Genomic DNA, 20,309 nt, shown 5'->3' with positions numbered 1-20,309 from the left:
AGCACCATGAATCCATAAAGACCAGCGACCCACCATGCCCTCATACATGCCATCATGTATCCTTTTTTTCCCACCTCAAAACGAATGAACGATGATACAATTGAACGATATATAGCTTGTCGTTTGATTCGGGTTGTTGTGCTGATGAATTCAAACGCTGTCAGTCTTTATCTCCACGCGTGGTACTGATGCTGCGTTGCAGTAGGCCAAAGGATGCTATGATCTCCAGCGGTGCTGTGCAGAGGCGTCGCTAGGATTTGATTACTGTGGGTAGCCCCATTTAACTTAGGGATGGACGAAGCATCAATCCCCCATTCTTGCTGTGTGATTTTGAGAAATATGATTCAAAGCACATATATATAGCCTATAGGCTGTTTTAACAAATATATCATATAACTGTTGATGCCCCCCCCCCCTTCCATTTTTTGGGTTAATGTGTCAGCCTTACATTAGCACTTGTTCTCATTACAGTATAGGACACATTATGTAAGGACACAAATTAAACCCTAGTTGACCGGGGTCCCCCATGTGGTCTCTTTTGCCGAAAATAGCCAAGCTGGGCCTGTGATGTCTTTAAAGTTTTTAAAACTACTGTAGGGCAGTGGTTCTCGAAGTGGGGTCCGGGGACCCCCAGGAGTCCTTGAGGGGGTTCGAAGGGATCCAATTAAATTATTGATAGTAATAGGAGCCAAATGGACCCTTAGGTCTGTAACTCAGAGCGTGCAAATGAAACCAAATGGACCCTCGGAGTTATGGGCATCTGTGGCTAAAGGCATACCAAACTGGGGGTCCTTGAAATTAAAACTTTTAAAAACCACTGCTGTAGGCAGGGTGGGTGATGGCAGATTTTTACACCTGGCCTACATCAACCACGAGAGATGTTACATCTGCTCTCCCCTGTGCCATTTAATTTCGATTATGACCACAAGTTTATAAGTGCAGACATGGCAGTCAGTTCTGTGAAGTTCTGTAATCACCGGAAATAAAAGAGAGTCTTTCGTCCAAAATCCTGTTGTCCTCTTATCCCCATACAATTGAGCCTGTCACATACAGTATATGTAAACTAGAAAAAGTGCTCCTCGGAGCACAGGTCTCCGCCAGGTCAGGTAGGTTAGTGTGGGCCAGCAATGTTCGGAATTTGCCAATCAGGCTGGTGTGGTGTATTCTGAACAGGTTATAGCTATAAAACGTCAAGTTCCCCGGGCTGAGAGATTAAAGTAGAAACCGGAGAAAAATAGGTGTCCTCAGAATGTATATTATTCACCTGGACGTGGCAAACTGCTTAGATCAAATACAGCGCAACTTCATTTCACAAAGACAACACATTTTATACACAGACATTTGGGAAAGGTGAAACGCCTCCTTTTTCCCCGTCCGTCAATCACAGGCGGGCTCTGAATACAATGGCTTTGGGTCAACCCCTCTCAGACCCTCATCCAGTGAAATAGTAATTGTAATCTAGCTTCCTGGAAACAAAGGAGTCGGCTTGGTTCACTCCTGGGAACGGTTTCTGATAACACCTCAACCTGAAAATCTCCAACTTAATACAAAGAACAGGAACTTTCGAGATGTCAAAAGACATGCATCACTTGATTAAATCAACAGGGGTTGCAGCTGGCCAAACAAACCAGTCTGGCGACTCTCTTGACTCAGTATTTGGCTTAAATATAACTATATTAATACATAAAACTCCTTAAAAAGTTAATAAGAGATTAATACATTCATTGCTTCTAAAACACCTTCTAGTGTGTATTTCAGGGCCCGGATGTGAAAAATCGGACGGATCGGACTGATCCGTTGTGATCACTTGACTATAGAGATAAAATGTACCTATTTGCGTGATGTACATTTGTAGGAGTAATATATAAAAAAGTGTATTTTTGGTTTTTGTTTTACAAAAATTAGCCTCCTGGTGGCGCTATAATAGGGCAATGTTGAAAGGGTGGCATTTGTTCCTCAACATAGTGCAAATGTGTGTGCAAAGTTTCACCGCAATCGGACACTGCGTTCATGATTTGCGGCATTTTGTTCAAAACGGACCACTACTGGAAACTTTAGATGTCAATCTTAGCCAATCAGGATGGAATATGAAAAATCAAACAGATCTGTCTAGATCACATGACTGTAGAGATAATGTGTACCGATTTGCATGACATTTGGATAAAATCTGAAGGAGTAATATCCAAAAATGAGTTTTACATAAGTCGGCCTCCTTGTGGCGCTATAAAAGGCAAATGTGAAAAATGCAGGGCAAAGGTTTTTCCTTGGCCTCTAGGAAGTGCGCATTCAAAGTTTTACACAGACCAGTGTAGTTGTAGGTAAAAACATGAATCGGCCTGTTATAGCGCCACCATGAGGCTGCTTTGAACATTTTCAAGTGGCATTTCTTCCTCTGCCTAGTGAGAATGTGCGTGCAAAATTTCACGGAAATTGCATGCTGTGTTCATGTTTTGAGGCATTTTGTTCAAAACAGAGCATTCCTGTGTAGTAATAGATTCCTTGAGTTCTAAATATAATCAATTGTCCCAGCTCAAGTGGTGGAAGAAACGTAAGTCCGAACTGAAGGTTATATCAATGATGTCTTTATTATAATGCAGTGGTTAACAGCTTTAGCAGGTTAAGGTAGCAGACAACTTTCTAGGTGCTCTCCTGAAGTCAGACTCCTCCAATACTTGACCGTTACTTATTTATAGCATAGATGTGCTCCTCTCTGACCCCCTCCGTCCTGTTCTAATTCTGTAATATTAAACCTCGTACTTCCGGAAAAGAATATGTCGCAATCATGTTATTCCCCAAGCTCAATAGTACACATAACACGAAAACAACTCGAAAACATGTCACTCCCTGCAATCACGCTGACATTTTGGCATGATCGGATCCTAAATTCTAATCTTCATGACAAATTTACTCTGTCTTGCTTCCTCTCCATTTTCCCAGGGTCTGGAAAGCTTTTGGGAAAAAGCTCTCTGCTCTGATTTGTACTCCCTGTATTAAATTGATTTGTCTGTGACCCTCTCAGCTGCTTGCCTTAAACTCTCAGCTGTCTGTGCCTGTCTTTTCCTGTGGGCCTCCAGGCGGCTGAGCTTGACTCATAGGTTTATGGTTCTGATTCTGCCCTCATCTATGGATCTATATGGCTATTGCCACGACACCTGCAAACTTTGGAAGCCAATCTTAGCCACTCATGATGGAATATGAAAAATCTGAATGACCCGTTTAGTTTAATGACTATAGAGATACTGTGTGTACCGATTTGCGTGATGTTTGGACAAAATCTGTAGGAGTTCTGTTAAAAAAAAAAGAAAAGAAGCGGCCTCCTGGTGGCGCTATAACAGGCCCATGTGAAAAATGTGGGGCAGAGATTCTGAATTGGCATCCAGGGAGTGTGTGTGCACAGTTTCGCTGCGATCAAGCCAACCGGAGATTAGCTGTCCACAGACGGACGGACACACACACACACATGGACGGACGGACGGACGGACGGACAGACAGACAGGGTGCAAAACATAGTCTCGGCCATGCCTTTCGGCCTGGTGGAGACAATAAATGTAGGCATGTAATGATTCACCTTTGATCACAAACTGTGAGTTACTGCCACTCATGGAAGTAACATTGAACATAGGCTAATAATTACCCAAGTCACACTGAAGTTGACTGAACTGATACATTCAAAACCCATCATTAATGTTTACTCTGTCCATCCTTTAAGTGTTTAGTTTACTTCAGTTTGTTTGTGTGTTTCTTTCTCTCTTCCTCTTTCTTTCTTTGTAATGTTTCACAGTTTTAAGTCATCAACTGGTGTAAACTGATACTAATAACTGAAAATAATGACCATCAGCATTTGATCAGTAACTCTCTGATCAACAAGTAAACAAACAGTACAAACAAAATAAGCTATAGGCCTTTTCCATGGCAGCCATATTGACATACAGTAACTACATTACGTTACCAATGAGACTAGTTCCATTTAGTGGAGCAGAGCCTTTTCAGTGAGCCAACATGCACAATAGAAGCACCCTGACTCTGTTTGACCTAAATGAAAGAGTATGTGTCATTGGTAACACCTGTATAGGATATAACATTATCCTAATGTTGATATGGCTGCCATGAAAGAGGTCTGTACTGATGTTTATATTTTTTATAATGTAATTGATCCAGAGTGATAAGTTATGGATAGCTTTAATGCTTCACCACACCTTTCATACCAGTTCAGTCATTAGAATTCAGTCTTTCTGCACCATTTCCTGTATATTTTTAGACTGTGTCATGGCTCCAGTCTTACTGCAAGATAGAGAACAGAGAGATGGGGATTGACTGATTACCTTTCTAAAGACCTATCAGCCCAATTAAAACACAGATATATGTTGCTCCAGTGCACCACCCAGTGGCTCTTCTGCAAACAACCAAAAACAAACCATACTTTGTATTCAGTGAGCCAAGACTTCTGATAGGAACTCACAAGCAGGAGACACCATTCAAAACGTTATGTACCATGAGATGAATGATACAAATTAAACTAATCTTTTTGATTAATTCCTCCAATTTTTCATATCCCTAGAGTCAGAGCTTTGGTCCTGCCGGTGCTGAGGAACAACAAAGCTGTCACCAAACACATATCAACTTCATGTTGCCAATGCAAGCAATTTGGAGGAGCCTCTAACTATACAGCAACATGTTGCTACCAATGGAATAGAGCCCTATAACCACTTAACCATCTGGACTTAATGAACTGAGCCTGAGTTGGCGCTGTACTTGGACCGGCTTTTTACCGTCTACACCAAATCTCTTCACCAAAAATAGCCGATCTACAAGCTCACAACGAGTTGCAACGTGAGTCGTTGTGAGCTTGTAGATACGCTATTTTTCGCTAATGTCAACCCCCCCCCCCAGAATATGGATGCTAGGGTTCAAGTGGATAACACACCTACTGTGGGAGTAAGTGACACAACCCAGTGTTACCATGACATCCACGGAAAGGACCCTCAAAAAGAGAAAAAGAGAAATAGTTTGGGACTAGGGATGAAACAACATAGGTTGTTGTCACAGTGACCAATGGAAATGAATATCATAATGCACAGGCTTTTGTTGCCAATGGTGATGAATAGCTCAGGACCAAGGGAGACAAAGGGGACTAATAGGGTCCACAAAAGGTGGTTGTCAAAAGTGATGTAATGGATACAGGTAAACAGAAATAGGACCAAAATAAATAAATACACACATGAATAAATGAATAGATATTCTCAACATCATGAAATAGGAGTTACATAATGAAGCATGCACCAGGCTTGTCACAACTCTGACCCAGAGCACATGTCCGATTTGAACAATAGTGCTATAGTAGTAATGACACTCAAAATGTTAGTACACTTAAAATGAGAACGATTTTCTGCCTTGGGTAAAGTTATTATACAACACACAAGTAATAAGTAATATAATATAATCCATAATTCTGAGTATAAGAACTATGGCAGTCATTGTGTAAATATTTTCACAGGAGATACACTGTGCACTTTCACTGGTATTGGAACGTCATATTACAGCCAATGTGCATAATAACACATTTATTTCAAAGTGCTGTGCACACTACTTGTAGTAAAAGTATTACCCAAATGTGATATGATGAGCAGTAAATCAAATAAAAGTTACAAACTGTATGGTTTCCCACTAATAAGAAAACTCCATGTGTGCCATTTTTGTCATTTAAAAGAACATAGCTATAGCTTTATGTTATTGTATACAAATTCAGTTTGCTACCTGATACTTTTTTTGTAAATAACTACCTTCCTGTACCGTATGGCCTTGTAGGGCGCCTTCACTAGAACACATTGAATTCATATCTTAAGTTGGAAGTGAGCTCTGTATACTCAATTCTACAGTATGTGACCACTCCATGATGTTGATTTAAAAAACCATAGATTCTTATCATCAGTGGTCTTGACTTGTTGTACTCACATTTTAGTCATAAAAATAATATAACAAGTTAAAATTGTACACTCAGTTAAGGAAAGTTTTAATTTGACACAAAAGAAAATAACCAAGCTGTAATGGCATAAATCTAAATAACCGGCTTGGTAAACTTTTTAGGTTCACTGTACTGCCAAAATATATATAAAAAGAAGATGAATACTTTTAAAATCCAACTTGAAAACAGCTTTATTTTCATTCATTATATACATAGCTATTTAGATCCATTAGCTCCACTAAAATAAATATGACATTTATTTAGCCTAAAGCTATGTCAGTCTCACCCATATACCTGTATTCACAAACCTGTATTTTTAACAAAGTAAAATTGTCTTGTTTGTTTATCAAACAAGGTTCTAATATGAATACCAAAAACCTACTGTACTGTCCTTTTGTTTTAAGATAATTATATTTTTAATATATAGATATGATTTAACAAACAATGTACAGGTTTGACTTGCTAATGTAAAATCACTCTTAGGTTGATGCCCCTGCATTCACAAAAATCCAAGGACAAGATAAACATAAATTCAAAACATTAACAACACTTTTTTTCCTTCTTTTTTCTTTACATCACCAGGCCTTGTATCAGGAACTTAGACAGTTGATTTGAGAGTACGATACGTCCTCAATCCATTTACTCTAAATGCAAACGGTGGTGTGAAACTGTCATGTTGGCCCTGTATTCTTGTTCCAGATATGGCTGTTCACAAAACCTCAGAATATTAAATCACTTTCTATCAGCCATCTAGAACATCAATGTTTGAATGTTTGAGTTTTTTGGTAAAGGATAGAATATATTTGAGCAGGTCATGCCATAGAATCCCCACTAAAGGCTTATTTATACTTTGCTGCATGACCGCAGGTCATGTTGACACTTTTTTCAGTTACTGTACGTCATTCTGTCTAGAGGGTCATGCGACGAAGTGGCTAAATAGTATTGTAGGCTAAGCTCAAGAAACATGATGTTTAGTCTTAAGTGTATCAATTAAAGATATCACTGAGGTCATCATCTTTGTCCAAACTGGCGTGGAACCTTTTTTTCTTCCCAAAAGTAGAGAAGGAGTTGTACACGTCTAGTTCACCTCTGGACGGTGGCTTCAGAGTGCAATAGCCAGATGGGGTGCCAGGGATGTAAACATTGTGCTGGTAGTCGGGTGATGGCTGTGTAGACTGAGGCTGGGTATACCTTTGGGTCCATGAGTAGTTAGGAACCGCTCCCTCCTGAAGAGACATTTTGCACTCTGTAAAGAAACACAAGATGTAAATTTTACTGTAGGTACATTTTCTAATGCTTTAATTCAGCGGTGGGCAACTTTGGTGATGGAGAGGACCACTATATTTCCACATTGCATATACTGTCTCTCCGTATTTTTACTTTTTTCGCCATTATGTCACACAAAAGTAGCAAAAATAGCCGGTCTAAGCTCAAAACGCGTCGCAGTGCGACGTGTTTTGAGCTTGTAGATCTGCTATTTTTGCTATAAATACAAGTTATTTATTAATCTAAAGTGTGTTTGCTTAAAATCTGGGTGGCATCCAAAACGTTGTGGCGCTGCGTGTGTGCTCACTCACCCAATAATGAATGGGCTTGGAGTCAGCTAGTTTCATATCCATTTGAAAGTTGTGGCAGAAAACGTGTGTTTAGTAAAATATCTCCACTTTTCCATGAGCTTCACACGGAGCACATTCCCCTATACCCAAAGACAGTGATGGAAGAAGTTCTCATAATGTACTCAAAGTACCAAAAGTAAAAGTACTCAATATGCAAAATGTCCCATTTTAAGTTTTCAAAATAAATGCAAATCTTTTGAAAATAGCAGATCTACAAGCTCACAATGCATCGCTTTGCAACGGTTGTGAGTTTGTAGATCAGTTTTTTTTAAATAGCCGAATTAGATAGGGCCGAAAGTGGTTAATGTATGTTTTGTAATAAAAATCTAAATCTACAAAGTAACTAGTAACTAAAGGTTTCTAATAATTGTAGTTTAGTAAAAAGTACAATATTTGCCTCTGAGATGTAGTGGAGTAGAAGTAAAAGTATTGAATATCGGAAATAATCCAGTAAATTAAAAAAATACCTCCAAATTGTAATTAAGTACAGTATTCAAGTAAATGTACTTACTGTAGTTACTATCCACCACTGCCCAAAGGGACTCAAAATGACTGAACATATGGAAACGTAATTAATCACACGTGTGTGTACTGTGCCCCATACGTACGCAGTGGTGTAAAGTAACTAAGTACATGTACTCAAGTACTGTACTTAAGTACAATTTTGAGGTATTTTTTACTTAATTTTCAATACTTTTACTACTACTCACTACAGTACATCTCAAAGGCAAAATGTTACTGCGCTACAATTATTTGAAAACGTACTAGTTACTAGTTACTTTGTAAATTTGTATTATTATTACAAAACATGCATTAACCAGTAACCACTTCATCCCTACTTTTGGTACTTTAAGTACATTTTTATACGAATGCTTTTGTACTTTTACTTGAGTAAATGTTGCAGAATTTTACTTAAACAGAGTATTTCTACATTGCAGTATTGATACTTTTATTGATACTGATAGTAAAAAAATGTGAGTAGCCTACTTTTCATAGGAGACAATCTATGGGTGTGTATAAGGCAGTGGTTCTCAAAGTGTGGTCCGGGGACCCCCAGGGGTCCTTGAGGGGGTTCCAGGGGGTCCCCAGCCAAATTCATAGTTAGGAATCAAATTGACCCTCATGTGTCTAACTCTGAGAGTGTTCAAATGGAACCAAATGGACCCGTTGAATTAAGTTAACACTGATGATGATGATACAGTGTAGATTAGGACCCCCAAGAAATGTAAATGGTTGAGTCCCTGGCATATCTTTTCAAATGGGGGTCCGTGGGCTATGTGTCAATTTGGGAGTCTATGTATTGTAGTGTCAGGATCTGTGTCCTTGTATCATATTTTGTAGTATCGTTCCTATTGTTTCCTGTTCTCCTTGTATTTTTATTGTGTATTTATGTTCCTAGTGTTCCTGTCTGCCCTAGTTACTGTTACCCAACTTGTCTCACCAGTATGTCCTTGCAATTGTTGTTCACCTGTGTCTTGTTCTGTTTCAGCCTATCATGTGTTAATTGTCCTTGGTTCTCACCTGTGTCTTGTTAGTCCTGTGTCTACTTAAGCCTGTGTTTGTCAATGTTCTCTTGTCAGATTATAAATGTTTTCATTATGTTCTGTTCCTGTCTTGTGTGCTAAATCAGAATTAATAATTTGCCTTAGACCTCCCTGCATGCATTGTTCTGCTTCTGGGTCCTCACCTGCCTTGCACCGTGACATGTAGCCTATCTACATAATGTCTATAACAACTCTGCTCAATCTAGGCATTATCATTTTCTTTTGTAAGTGCAGTTCTACCCTTATGGCAGTAATTATTACACAATTTAATAAAAACAAAATGTAAAAATACTAATATATAAAAATACTAAATATACTAAATACTAAATATTCAAAATATTGTATGAGCAATCTAAAGGGTGTGCTCATCCCTCTGTGCAATGTAGAGTTTGTTGAGTGTCAATATCTCACCTGGTTTAGAAGTAATTGAAAATGCAAATTGCAAATAAAGTTGAGTAGGCCTACTTTGTTGATGGCTCTGTGGTTTAATATCTGTCAACTATCCAATATAAAACTAACTTTAACGTTGTCAACTACTGCAGGGGGACACCCTCGCTTGCATGGAAGGCTCTGAGTGGCATGGCCAGTGTGTGGAAGGGGGGGAGAGAGAAGCTCAGCTTCTTCTCAGTCCTGTAGAGTCTGTTCTCCTATAAGCTGTGGATGCTGGACCCTGAAGCCTGCCCTACAGAAGTCCCTGGCCACTGTGCTACACCAGAATGCAATGTGCAATACTACTGTAAATATCAACCAGGATGAACATGTTACCACCAAGCATCTGTATGGGGGGCTGCCAAGGATGAGTAAGAAGATGGCAGCCAGGAGAATGAGGCTGGTCGGTGCCACTGACACCAGCAGGGGAGGAAAGTACTGGCAAGCTAGCCAGATGTATGGAGGATGGAGATGACTGGAGACGTCGTTGGGGGCCCATCTGGGGATGAACTAGAGAGAGGGGGGCTTTATCTTTCTATCCACGAGTTAAGTTTGACCCTGGCCATCATTTACACAACTGATGAAGTCAAGTATAGAAGACAGCTCAAGGTAGGAACTTTTTTTTTTGTCTTTGCTGCTGCTTGTATGCTGTGTGTATGCTGATGTGATTCAAGCTGTTGTACTATTGCTGTCATTTATTGTACTGCTGTTTAGTGACTATTTCTGGCTCTGGAATTTGAATGCTACACTATCTACAGTTTGTATGTTGTGTTGTGTCTGCCGTTGAAGGTAGTGAGTTGTAACAGGGAACAGTATGTGTATGCCAAATGTTCATTTGGAATTGAGGACTGTTGTGGATCTACAGTTATATGTGTGTTGTGTTGTGGCTGCTGCTGAAGGTTGGTAGTTGTGACAGGGTGACTGTATTATTGGTTCATGACTGGCTTGGTGGTAACACCTACAGTATGTAGGCCTATTCCTCATGGCCATTATTCGATATTAGAAAGCATACAACATTTAAAGCACCCATGACAGGCACATAGATTACATAAAGCGTAATGTCTTTTCAGAGGAATTCATAGTACTTCATACATACCACCACGCATGTGATTCCCCCAGGTATAATACTGTGGTGCCACGGGACAAGAAAACCCATCTGGATTGTGTTTAGGTGGACGAGGAAGTGTCCTTTCTAGATTTATTGAACTGTACCTATGAACGAGAGAAACAAAAGTAAGTGTGAGTGTTTAGATGTGATATAGTCATACATGTGTTGAACTTGTACCCATGGTTTAACACTGTATTCACCTCTTGTATTCCAGATTCCGTTGGTTCTTTGTCAAAGTCCAGTCCTTGTTCGCATAATTAAGCTGTCAAATTTAAACATGGGGAATTTCAGTTAACATATCAAATACAAGTACAATCTTATTCGTGCTTGCTGGCCTTGATGGTGCCCCCACATGCAAGAATAAAGATATGCAAATTCAGCCAAGCCTATTTTTACAGCATGCCTCTTTTCCTAGGATAACCAAACTATGTAGGTTGGATGTGAACAATCTAAGAAGTATCCTAGTAATTCTGTCCTGGGAAAAACATCTATTTCAGAAAAGCGGAGAATTAGCTTATTGTTGCCATAAATTATATAGGCTTATATATATATGTGTGTGTGTGTGTGTGTGTGTGTGTGTGTGTGTGTGTGTGTGTGTGTGTGTGTGTGTGTGTGTGTGTGTGTGTGTGTGTGTGTGTGTGTGTGTGTGTGTGTGTGTGTGTGTGTGTGTGTGTGTGTGTGTGTGTGTGTGTGTGTGTGTGTGCGCGCGCGCGTGCGCGTATACACACACACACACACACACACACACACACACACACACACACACACATATATATATATATATATATATATATATATATATATATATATATATATATATATATATATATATATATATATATATATATATATATATATATGTGTGTGTGTGTGTGTATCTCCACCTAATGTTTCATTTTTGTCCCTTAATTACCTCATTTGGAGTTGTGGGCCTGGCTCTGTTGTTGACTATCTCGTTGCGGTCTAGTGTGCTCCATCCAGATGTCAAATAGTCTGTGCTCTTTGCATTATTCTGTGGAACGGCCATTATTGGGCTGCATGGCTTGAGGAACATGAAATCACTTTTGGATGATTCCGGCGTCAGACACATCTTATAACAGTACACCTGGGATATAGTGCCATTGCCATTTGCTTCAGCACAACCCGAAGTGCCAGCGGGTAATTGCACACTTAGGTTAGACTTTTTGAACATATCAGCCGTAGATGTCTCTGACCGTGAGCGGCAACAACAGCCACAGACGGAGAAATTGTATTCCCTGATTGAATGTCTGCCCCTGAAACTCTTTATTGCAAGCAGGACAATAATAGCCACTAGAAACGTGAATGAGATTGTGCCCAGGGACACTATTAAGTACAGAGTGAAGTTGGAGCTGTAATGTGGGCTCAGTGCGAGGTCGCCGAAATCAGGCTGCAATTCTGGCGCGCTGTCAACAACTGACAGGATGATGGAAACCGTGGCCGAGAGGGGTGGCTGACCGTTGTCCTTGACCAGAATGACCAGTCTTTGCCTGGTGGGGTCTCTTTCCGCCAATCGGCGGATTGTCCTGATTTCGCCCGTGTATAGCGCGATGCTGAACAATGTGGGGTCTGTTGCCTGGAGCATCTGGTAAAACAGACGCGAGTTTTGACCAGCATCTGCGTCCATGGCTGTGATTTTGGCAACGAGGTAACCAGCATCTACCGACCTAGGGACCACTTCGCTGGGCGCCGTGCCGTTTTGTGTCACCGGTGATACAATAACTGGCGCGTTGTCGTTTTGGTCCAAAATAAAGATAATGACTGTCACGTTGTTATTCAGGGGCGGAAAGCCTGCGTCTTGAACCTGAACTTTGATTTGAAAGTTTCTCAGCTGCTCGTGGTCGAATGATCTCAGTGCGTAAATGTTCCCGTTATCTGAGTTAATGGACACGTAGGTCGATACGGGCATTCCTCGGATGCTGCCGTCTAGAATGGAATAAGACAGATACGCATTTTGACCCGAATCGGGGTCCAGTGCCGTCACCGAGCAAATGGAGGCGCCGGGCGCGTTGTTCTCTGTCAAATAAACAGTGTAGGAGGGCTGTTTAAACTGAGGCGCGTTGTCGTTCACATCAGACACTTGGACTAAAATAGTTTTCCGAGTGAACAGGGGCGGGGAGCCCATGTCTCTGGCTGTGATGGTGATGTTGTACACAGCCACGTCCTCCCTGTCCAGAAAATCTGAAGTTACCAATGTGTAGTAGTTCTTGAAAGAGGAGTGGAGCTGAAAGGGCACATGATGTGGAATTTCACAGTCCACGTTGCCATTCTCCCCGGAATCCCGGTCCATGACGCTGATGACGGCTATCACGGTGCCCGGGGCCGCGTCCTCTTGGACAGGTGTGGACACCGATGTCAAGATGACATCTGGAAGGTTGTCGTTGCTGTCAAGCACATTCACCAACACTTTACAGTGGACCGCCACTGCAGAAGGCCCTTTATCTTTCGCTTGGACATAGATCTCATGCATCCTGGCCTTCTCATAATCGATCAGCCCTTTAACTTTGATTTCTCCCGTGCGAGAGTCGACGCTGAAAAGCTCGCGCACTTTCAAGGGCGCGTGGCCACTGAATGAGTAGGTTATGTCAGCGTTGGGGCCCTCGTCCATATCAGACGCGTTGAGTTTAATCACAACCGTGCCTTTGGGCGCATTTTCGACCAGCCGGACCCTGTAGAACGACTGATCGAACACCGGCGCGTTGTCGTTCGCGTCCAGCACCGTTATGTCGATTTGCGCAGTCCCCGACCTCTCCGGCGCGCCTCCGTCCACGGCCGTGAGGACCATCTGATGTGCGCTCTGCTGTTCCCTGTCCAGTGGACTCTCCAGGACCAGCTCTGCGAATTTACTTCCATCACTGCGCGTCTGTATGTCCAACACGAAATGCTCGTTTACGCTCAGCAAGTAGGAGCGGAGCGCGTTGGTTCCAATGTCCAGGTCCTGCGCGCTCTCCAGAGGGAAACGAGAGCCCGGCACGGCGGACTCGGATATATCCAGGTTGAATTCGGTCCACGGGAAACTGGGAGAGTTGTCGTTCACGTCTAAAATCTCCATCTCCACTCTGTACAGTTCTAAAGGGGTTTCGATCACCACTTGCAAATGGAAAGAACAGGACAAACTCTGTTCACACAGTTCTTCACGGTCGATTCTCTCGTTGACAAATAAAATGCCATTTTCTAAATTAACCTCCACGTATTGCTTTTTTGTGCCCGAAACGATTCTGAATCTGCGCGCTGAGAGCCTGTTCACATCCAAACCCAGATCCTCGGCGATATTCCCAACAAAAGCCCCGTGTTCCAGTTCCTCGGGGATTGAATAGCGGATTTGTGCACAAACTATGTCCAAGAAACATGAAATAAACACCAGCCAGATGACCTGCCATTTTCCCGTCCGTTTACTTTTCGCACCTCGTAGATCCATTTAAGCACCAGTTCCACAATAGTTCAAATCAATAATTCAACTAAGATGTAATCCTTAGGTAAAATCAGCGAACCTGAACTTGGCTATTACAGGATTTTGAGAAAACAATAGTCTTTACAACTTGACATGACTGGGTCTGTAGCCTCACACCGCGTTCAGTGCTCTGGATGTGTCGGTCGGAGGGTGGACAGGAGTTAAGGCTACTCCTCTGATTAGCGGTGTGGGCAGCGTGCGCGCGCGCGCTTGTTATTGGCCCTACACTGTTCCTATAGGGAGAAAACCACATCTGCTCCAATTCCAATTTGAACACAATGCACCATAATCTGTCATTGCCTACTAGCCCGATCAAATTCATGCCACAGCCTCTGGGCTTAAAGACATAAAAGAAAAGCTCTTAATTCCCACACTTGAGCTTTTTTTCTTTTACAGATACAATAATAGGCCAACACAATAGCCTACAAAGGAAGTTGACACACATTTCAAAGTTAACTAAAAAAACTGAATGGGGGGGGGGGGGGGGGCGGTGAGTTAGTTAAAATGTGAAATATACTTTCAGAATGTTGGTCCCTTTATCTTGTCACTTGATCTCCACAGCCAACCAGGGGGCAGGATTGACAGGTTGTCCTGGTGAATGTTGACAATGTCCCTCATTTCTGAAGGACCTCCTTTGATAGTTCATGGAGTTAGTCCAGAGACATGGAACAGAAGATGGATTTGTATTAATGAATTAAAGGAAACTTTGATGTATACACAATAGCTTGAGATAAATAGCAGCTTTGAATGAATATTAATGCAAACGATCAAATTCCCTTTTCCTAGGACGAATTCAGCAAAACTAACAAAGTAGCCTAAACTTTAAGTTGTTAAAGAATAAGTGCACCTGGTAGGCTTTTAGATGTTCAACTCTGTCAGAATATAAGTAGGCCTAGAGACTAAGACTATACTGAAATATTTTATTCCAATTAATGTAAATGTTTCTCAGAATAAAGGAAAAGCTCAAAACCATGTGTCATATGGGATACACAATGCAAGACTGACAGGCTGAAGGTTGGCCTAGCCACCAACTCAATTTCCCGCTATTGAAGAGAAATAAAATTGAGAAATAAAATTGCCAATCATGGAAGGTAGCCTAATGACCAGAAAATATAATTTATATGTAAAATACCTAGCCTACATCATTTTACTAACACGTTTAATGTCTAAAAATAAAACCTAGAATGGAGATACAAATAGAGTGGGTTTTGTCTCATTGTCCACCTCTGAAGCACGACTCACTCGTCTGCTCTTAAAGAGAGAGAGAGAGAGAGAAAAAAGAAGAAAACAAAGACCCAGTTTTTCTTGTTTAAAGCTGAAAACACAATCTGTCTGCTGGAATGAAACTGCAGCAGATGGCTTTCTGTGGGCTCATGCTCTTTTTAATTAATGGAATGGAGATTAGAGGGCATTTTCCGGGGATCATTAGCGAACAGAGGAATTAAGACATTTTGTGAGAAATAATCCCAAGGCTATCCACGGGCAACACATGTGGTTATATTGACCTGCTTTTCACAGTCTAAGTGCATTTTAGCGTCACTTACCCAAAGCGCAGACTAAGTGGCCGGGATAAGGGGACAAACACCACATTTACGGATCAAAAATATAAAAGAGATTATCTTCCCCCCCCCACACACACGTAGGATATCAATCCCATGGTCTTTAACTACTTTAAGGCTTTCAAACAGCAGGATTAATAGGTTGCTATTCTGCTGCTTCTGAGAGTTAATCTTTTTTTTTTTTTACAAATATCAGTCTTTTTAATGTTGTACCATCAATGCAACTCATTATTATTGTTATTGTTAGTGTTGTTATTATTATTATTATTATTATTATTTATTATTGTCATTACTATTTTATATATATATATATATATGTTTCCTATCATGACAAATTGTACAGTAGGTGTTCTGTGCCACTGCCACCCAGAGTGCAGAGCTTGGCATCAAGCTGGAATTAGTGGACCGCTTCCTTGAATTCAGCACTCAGCAGCGAGTGATGCAGACTAATAGAAAATGGGATCAACATCATGGTAAACATTGTCCTTCTTTTGACATCCATCCATGCTCTTCGCTTTCAATCAACCAAACCAAACCTCTGAGAGCAGAAGAAGTGGGGCAGTGTGCCACAGACATGGGAATGTGAGGAATATGTCGACATTCAGAATAGATTTGGGGAGGCAATGTGTAAGTGGCGTAGGTGTGTGTGTGTGTGTGTGTGTGTGTGTGTGTGTGTGTGTGTGTGTGTGTGTGTGTGTGTGTGTGTGTGTGTGTGTGTGTGTGTGTGTGTGTGTGTGTGTGTGTGTGTGTGTGTGTGTGTGTGTGTGTGTGTGCGCGCGCGCGCACGTGCGTGCGTGTGTGCGCAGGGGGTGGTATGTGGGGGGAGGTTCGGGGGGTTTTCTTGCTGCCTTTGGGCACAATTAGAGAAAAATGTTGGAATTTGATTAAAATACCCAACAACAGAACAGATGCAATTATTGTGAATATTATGCATCTCTGAAAAGACTGCTGCTGCTAGGTAATGATACATACTGTATTACTATTGACATAATAGACATCAAGAGAATCAAGAGAATATGCTTGGTATTTGCCTACTGAAATATAATATGTGCTCAATAGAGCATAGACCTCTGCCAAGGAGGCAGCATGTTTATGTTTGTTTTTTACAATAAAACAATATTTAATCATGGCATAAAATACTATTGTATATTTGAGTATTGTATTTATTAATATACTATTGTAAAGTGTAGATTTGCATAATCATTATTTGAAAAACTGGCCAATCTGTGTAAAAGGTTAATCAGCTCTTCCTTAGCCCATGACAAACCTTTCCACAAAGTTTCCAGCAAATCAGATAAAGAAACAAACAGAATGGGATGAAAACATAAACCCATCCAACTTAGTCCAACTCTGTTGGTGGAGGTAAAAACTGCAGAATACATTATAGAGTTATCTTAGGCACAAGAGAGAAAAGCTATTGGAGGTTAAACATGAAGAAATCCAGAAGACAGGCCAGCAACTTACAGTCCCACCAGAGCAGGTCAGCACCTGCCAAAGAGCTGACACCCGCTATTGTAGTCCAGTACTCAGCAGTCTGCTTATTTTGCAGAGGTCATGTCCTGGCGGGACACAGTAATTGAATGGAAGAGGTTTAGATACACTGAACTTATCAGCTGTGGCGGAGCAGCAAGGCTGAAAATCCAGTTTACACCCTGCCATATACTGTATCCATATGTAGTCTAATCTAGGAGTTACTGATTCCTGGTCAATGCATGTGTTAGGTCACAAAGAAAAATAAAACTTTTATTATTATTATTATTATTATTACCCTTATTATTATTATTATTATTATTATTATTATTATTATTATTATTATTTAAAATAAATATCTATAACTATATCTAATAACTATTCTAGTTATTATGAGGCCTAACATATCTCATATATTTGGTTATCTCTAAGCTATTTCCCAACACATTATAATGTTTCTAATTCATAGCCGACAATGTGGCTGTAGTGTTGCACCCCAAAAGTATCAAGGCTCTACTAAATGTACATTTAAGAGGCTTAGTTTTAAGCATCAAAGTACATTTGGGGGAAGAAAAGAAATGTGGCATCCTGCTAAATGGTCTCTGTCCTTGGTGCTGGAACTCCTCCTCCTTAGCCAGTGGAGAAACACTACTGAGAATGGTCTCTGTCCTTGCTGCTAAAGCCCCTCCTTAGCAATCTGGACTCAGGACACCATTGAATGGTCGCTGTCGATGGTGCTGGAGCCCCGCTTTAACCAGTGGGCACACTACTGAAAGGTCTCTGTCCTTGGTGCTGAAGCCCCTCCTTAACCAGTGGGCACACTACTGAATGGTCACTGTCCTTGGTGCTGGAGCCAGTCCTTAGCAGTCGGAACACTACTGAATGGTCTCTGTCTGTCTGTGGTGCAGGAGCCCTTCCACTTAAACCCTTTTGTCTTAGCGAAACGGACCTGAGTTGCAACTATACTTGAATCACTTTTTTTCCGTCTGCACCAAATCTCTTTGCCAAAAAATAGCGTTGTGAGCTTGTAGATCTGCTATTTTGAGGCAAAGGTTCTCCCCAGAATAGGGAAGCTGGGGTTCAAGTGGTTAACCAGTGGGGACACTGCTGAATGGTCACTGTCCTTGTTGCTGGAACCCCTCCTTAGCCAATGGGGACACTACTGGCACTCTGTAGTCTGCAAGCACAGCAAGAAGGTTGACAACAATCAGCAAATTTTGAAGTTGATTGATTGCATTTCATTTTCTGGTGGTTTTGAACTTGTTCTGAAGGTGCAGTATGAAACATAAATATTTCATAATCCTTAAGGGTTAAGGGTTCATTGCGCCTCTTTTTACTCTGCCCATGTGGAATAAGCATTGATGTCACTATCCACTAAGTTTAGAGCAGAAATGTTTTTGCATGAACCCCTCATAATTGAATTCATAAACCTCACTGCTGTCAAACTACAAAGGGCTATACCATTGAATGAGTGCCTTTCTTAGCACACAGTTTGGGAATTATGTTCATTTAAATAGCTTATAAATGTGGAATACTGTGAGCAGCATAAGGTAGATCATATTGAATGATGGCCTGCTTTTCGGTGTCCTCTGTATTTCGTTGGGGAAGCACTTATGGATCAATGCCATGGCTTTTAGTCCTACAGCATGGGTCTATTGGGGTCCATTTTATTATTTTCAATTAATGTTATTTCACTCTATAGCCTCCACAGGTTTTTATTAGAATTATTTGCCAGTACATTTGAATTTAAGGAACTAACCTGTTTTGTTGTCTCCGCCAGGCCGAAAGGCATGGCGAGAGAGTAAGTTTTGCACCCCGTCCGTCCGTCCGTCCGTGTGTGTGTCCGTGTGTGTGTCCGTCCGTCTGTGAGCAGCTAATCTCCGACACTGTTGGCTTGATCGCAGCGAAACTGTGCACACACACTCCCTGGATGCCAATTCAGAACCTGAATATTTATCCAAATTTCACGCAAATCGGTACACATGATCTCTATATTCATGTGATCAAGACGGATCTGTTCGATTTTTCATATTCCATCCTGATTGGCTAAGATTGACATCTAAAGTTTGCAGGAGTGGCCCGTTTTGAACAAAATGCCACAAATCATGAACGCAGCGTCTGATTGCGGTGAAACTTTGCACGCACATTCGCACTACGTTGAGGAACATTGCCCTATAATAGCGCCACCAGGAGGCCAATTTTTAGAAAACGATTTTCTTTATATTACTCCTACAAATGTTGTCCAAACATCACGCACATCGGTACATATTATCTCTTTAGTCAAGTGATCAAGACGCATCTGTCTGATTTTTCACATTCCAGCCTGATTGGCGAATTCCGAACTTGCTGGCCTACACTAACCTACCTGAACTGGGAGGAGCACTTTTTTCTAGTTAAATCTATTTTATGTCTATACAAAATGTATCCATTAATTATTTGTTTTGAACTTGATTGGTCAGCCCATAGTCATATTTATTGGATCTGTTTCCCTATATTTACTTGATGCCTATTAGTGTCTAAGAGCCTGTATCTGTCAGGTCATTAGGCCTTAGTGCACATTGACACTGCTGTGGTTTACTGCACTGTAAACCATTATGCTGAAGTGCTGTCAGCATTTAGAGTTTTGTCTTTTCCCGTTATTTTAATGCATTGATGCCTTACTGTACAACAGAATAGGTATGAGAGATTCTTTTAGATTGGATATCAAAATGGATGTGGCAAAGAAATGTTAAGTTAACCTTTGCATAAATGTATTTCTGTCTTTGCATCTCTGAACAACAGTGACCAATGACATATATTTCTAGTATTGGATTTTGATTACCCTATTAACAAATGGGCAGCTATTTCTATCTGGTGTACATCTCAGTGATGTTAGTATTTATATGTATGTTCAGTCTTGAGACATTGTAGTGTCCTCTGATCTATTACCTATCAATCATCCTGAACCAGAAAAAACACTTTCTGAGGTTTTCATAATAACCTGCAGTAGCACAACCATGCACATGCTTGATATTAGATTCAGTAACACCTTCACTGCCAGATTAGTACCAGTAAATTACAGTAGAACAAAAATTGAGAGAATTGATGGATAGAGCCGTACACCCACATGATGTCTTAACATCATGTGGGTGTACTTAACATGAAGGCAGCAC

At 41.0% G+C, this 20,309-nt stretch overlaps 1 protein-coding gene across 1 annotated transcript; it reads right to left on the bottom strand.

Moving 5' to 3' along the window:
• Positions 1 to 6,948: 6,948 nt before the first annotated feature.
• On the bottom strand, positions 6,949 to 14,095 carry LOC308090754 (protocadherin alpha-C2-like; the record flags this gene model as incomplete). The annotated part of the gene is made up of 4 exons (XM_080436018.1): positions 6,949 to 7,208; positions 10,648 to 10,763; positions 10,860 to 10,921; positions 11,573 to 14,095. 4 exons carry the CDS (start codon positions 14,093 to 14,095, stop codon positions 6,949 to 6,951), a joined length of 2,961 nt encoding a protein of 986 aa, XP_080292144.1.
• Between the last annotated feature and the right edge of the window lie 6,214 nt (positions 14,096 to 20,309).

This window comes from Gymnoscopelus braueri, assembly GCF_963280865.1.
Source record: "Gymnoscopelus braueri genome assembly, chromosome: 8".
In the NCBI taxonomy this organism is placed as follows: domain Eukaryota; kingdom Metazoa; phylum Chordata; class Actinopteri; order Myctophiformes; family Myctophidae; genus Gymnoscopelus; species Gymnoscopelus braueri.
This window is presented reverse-complemented; position numbering and strand designations above follow the sequence as displayed.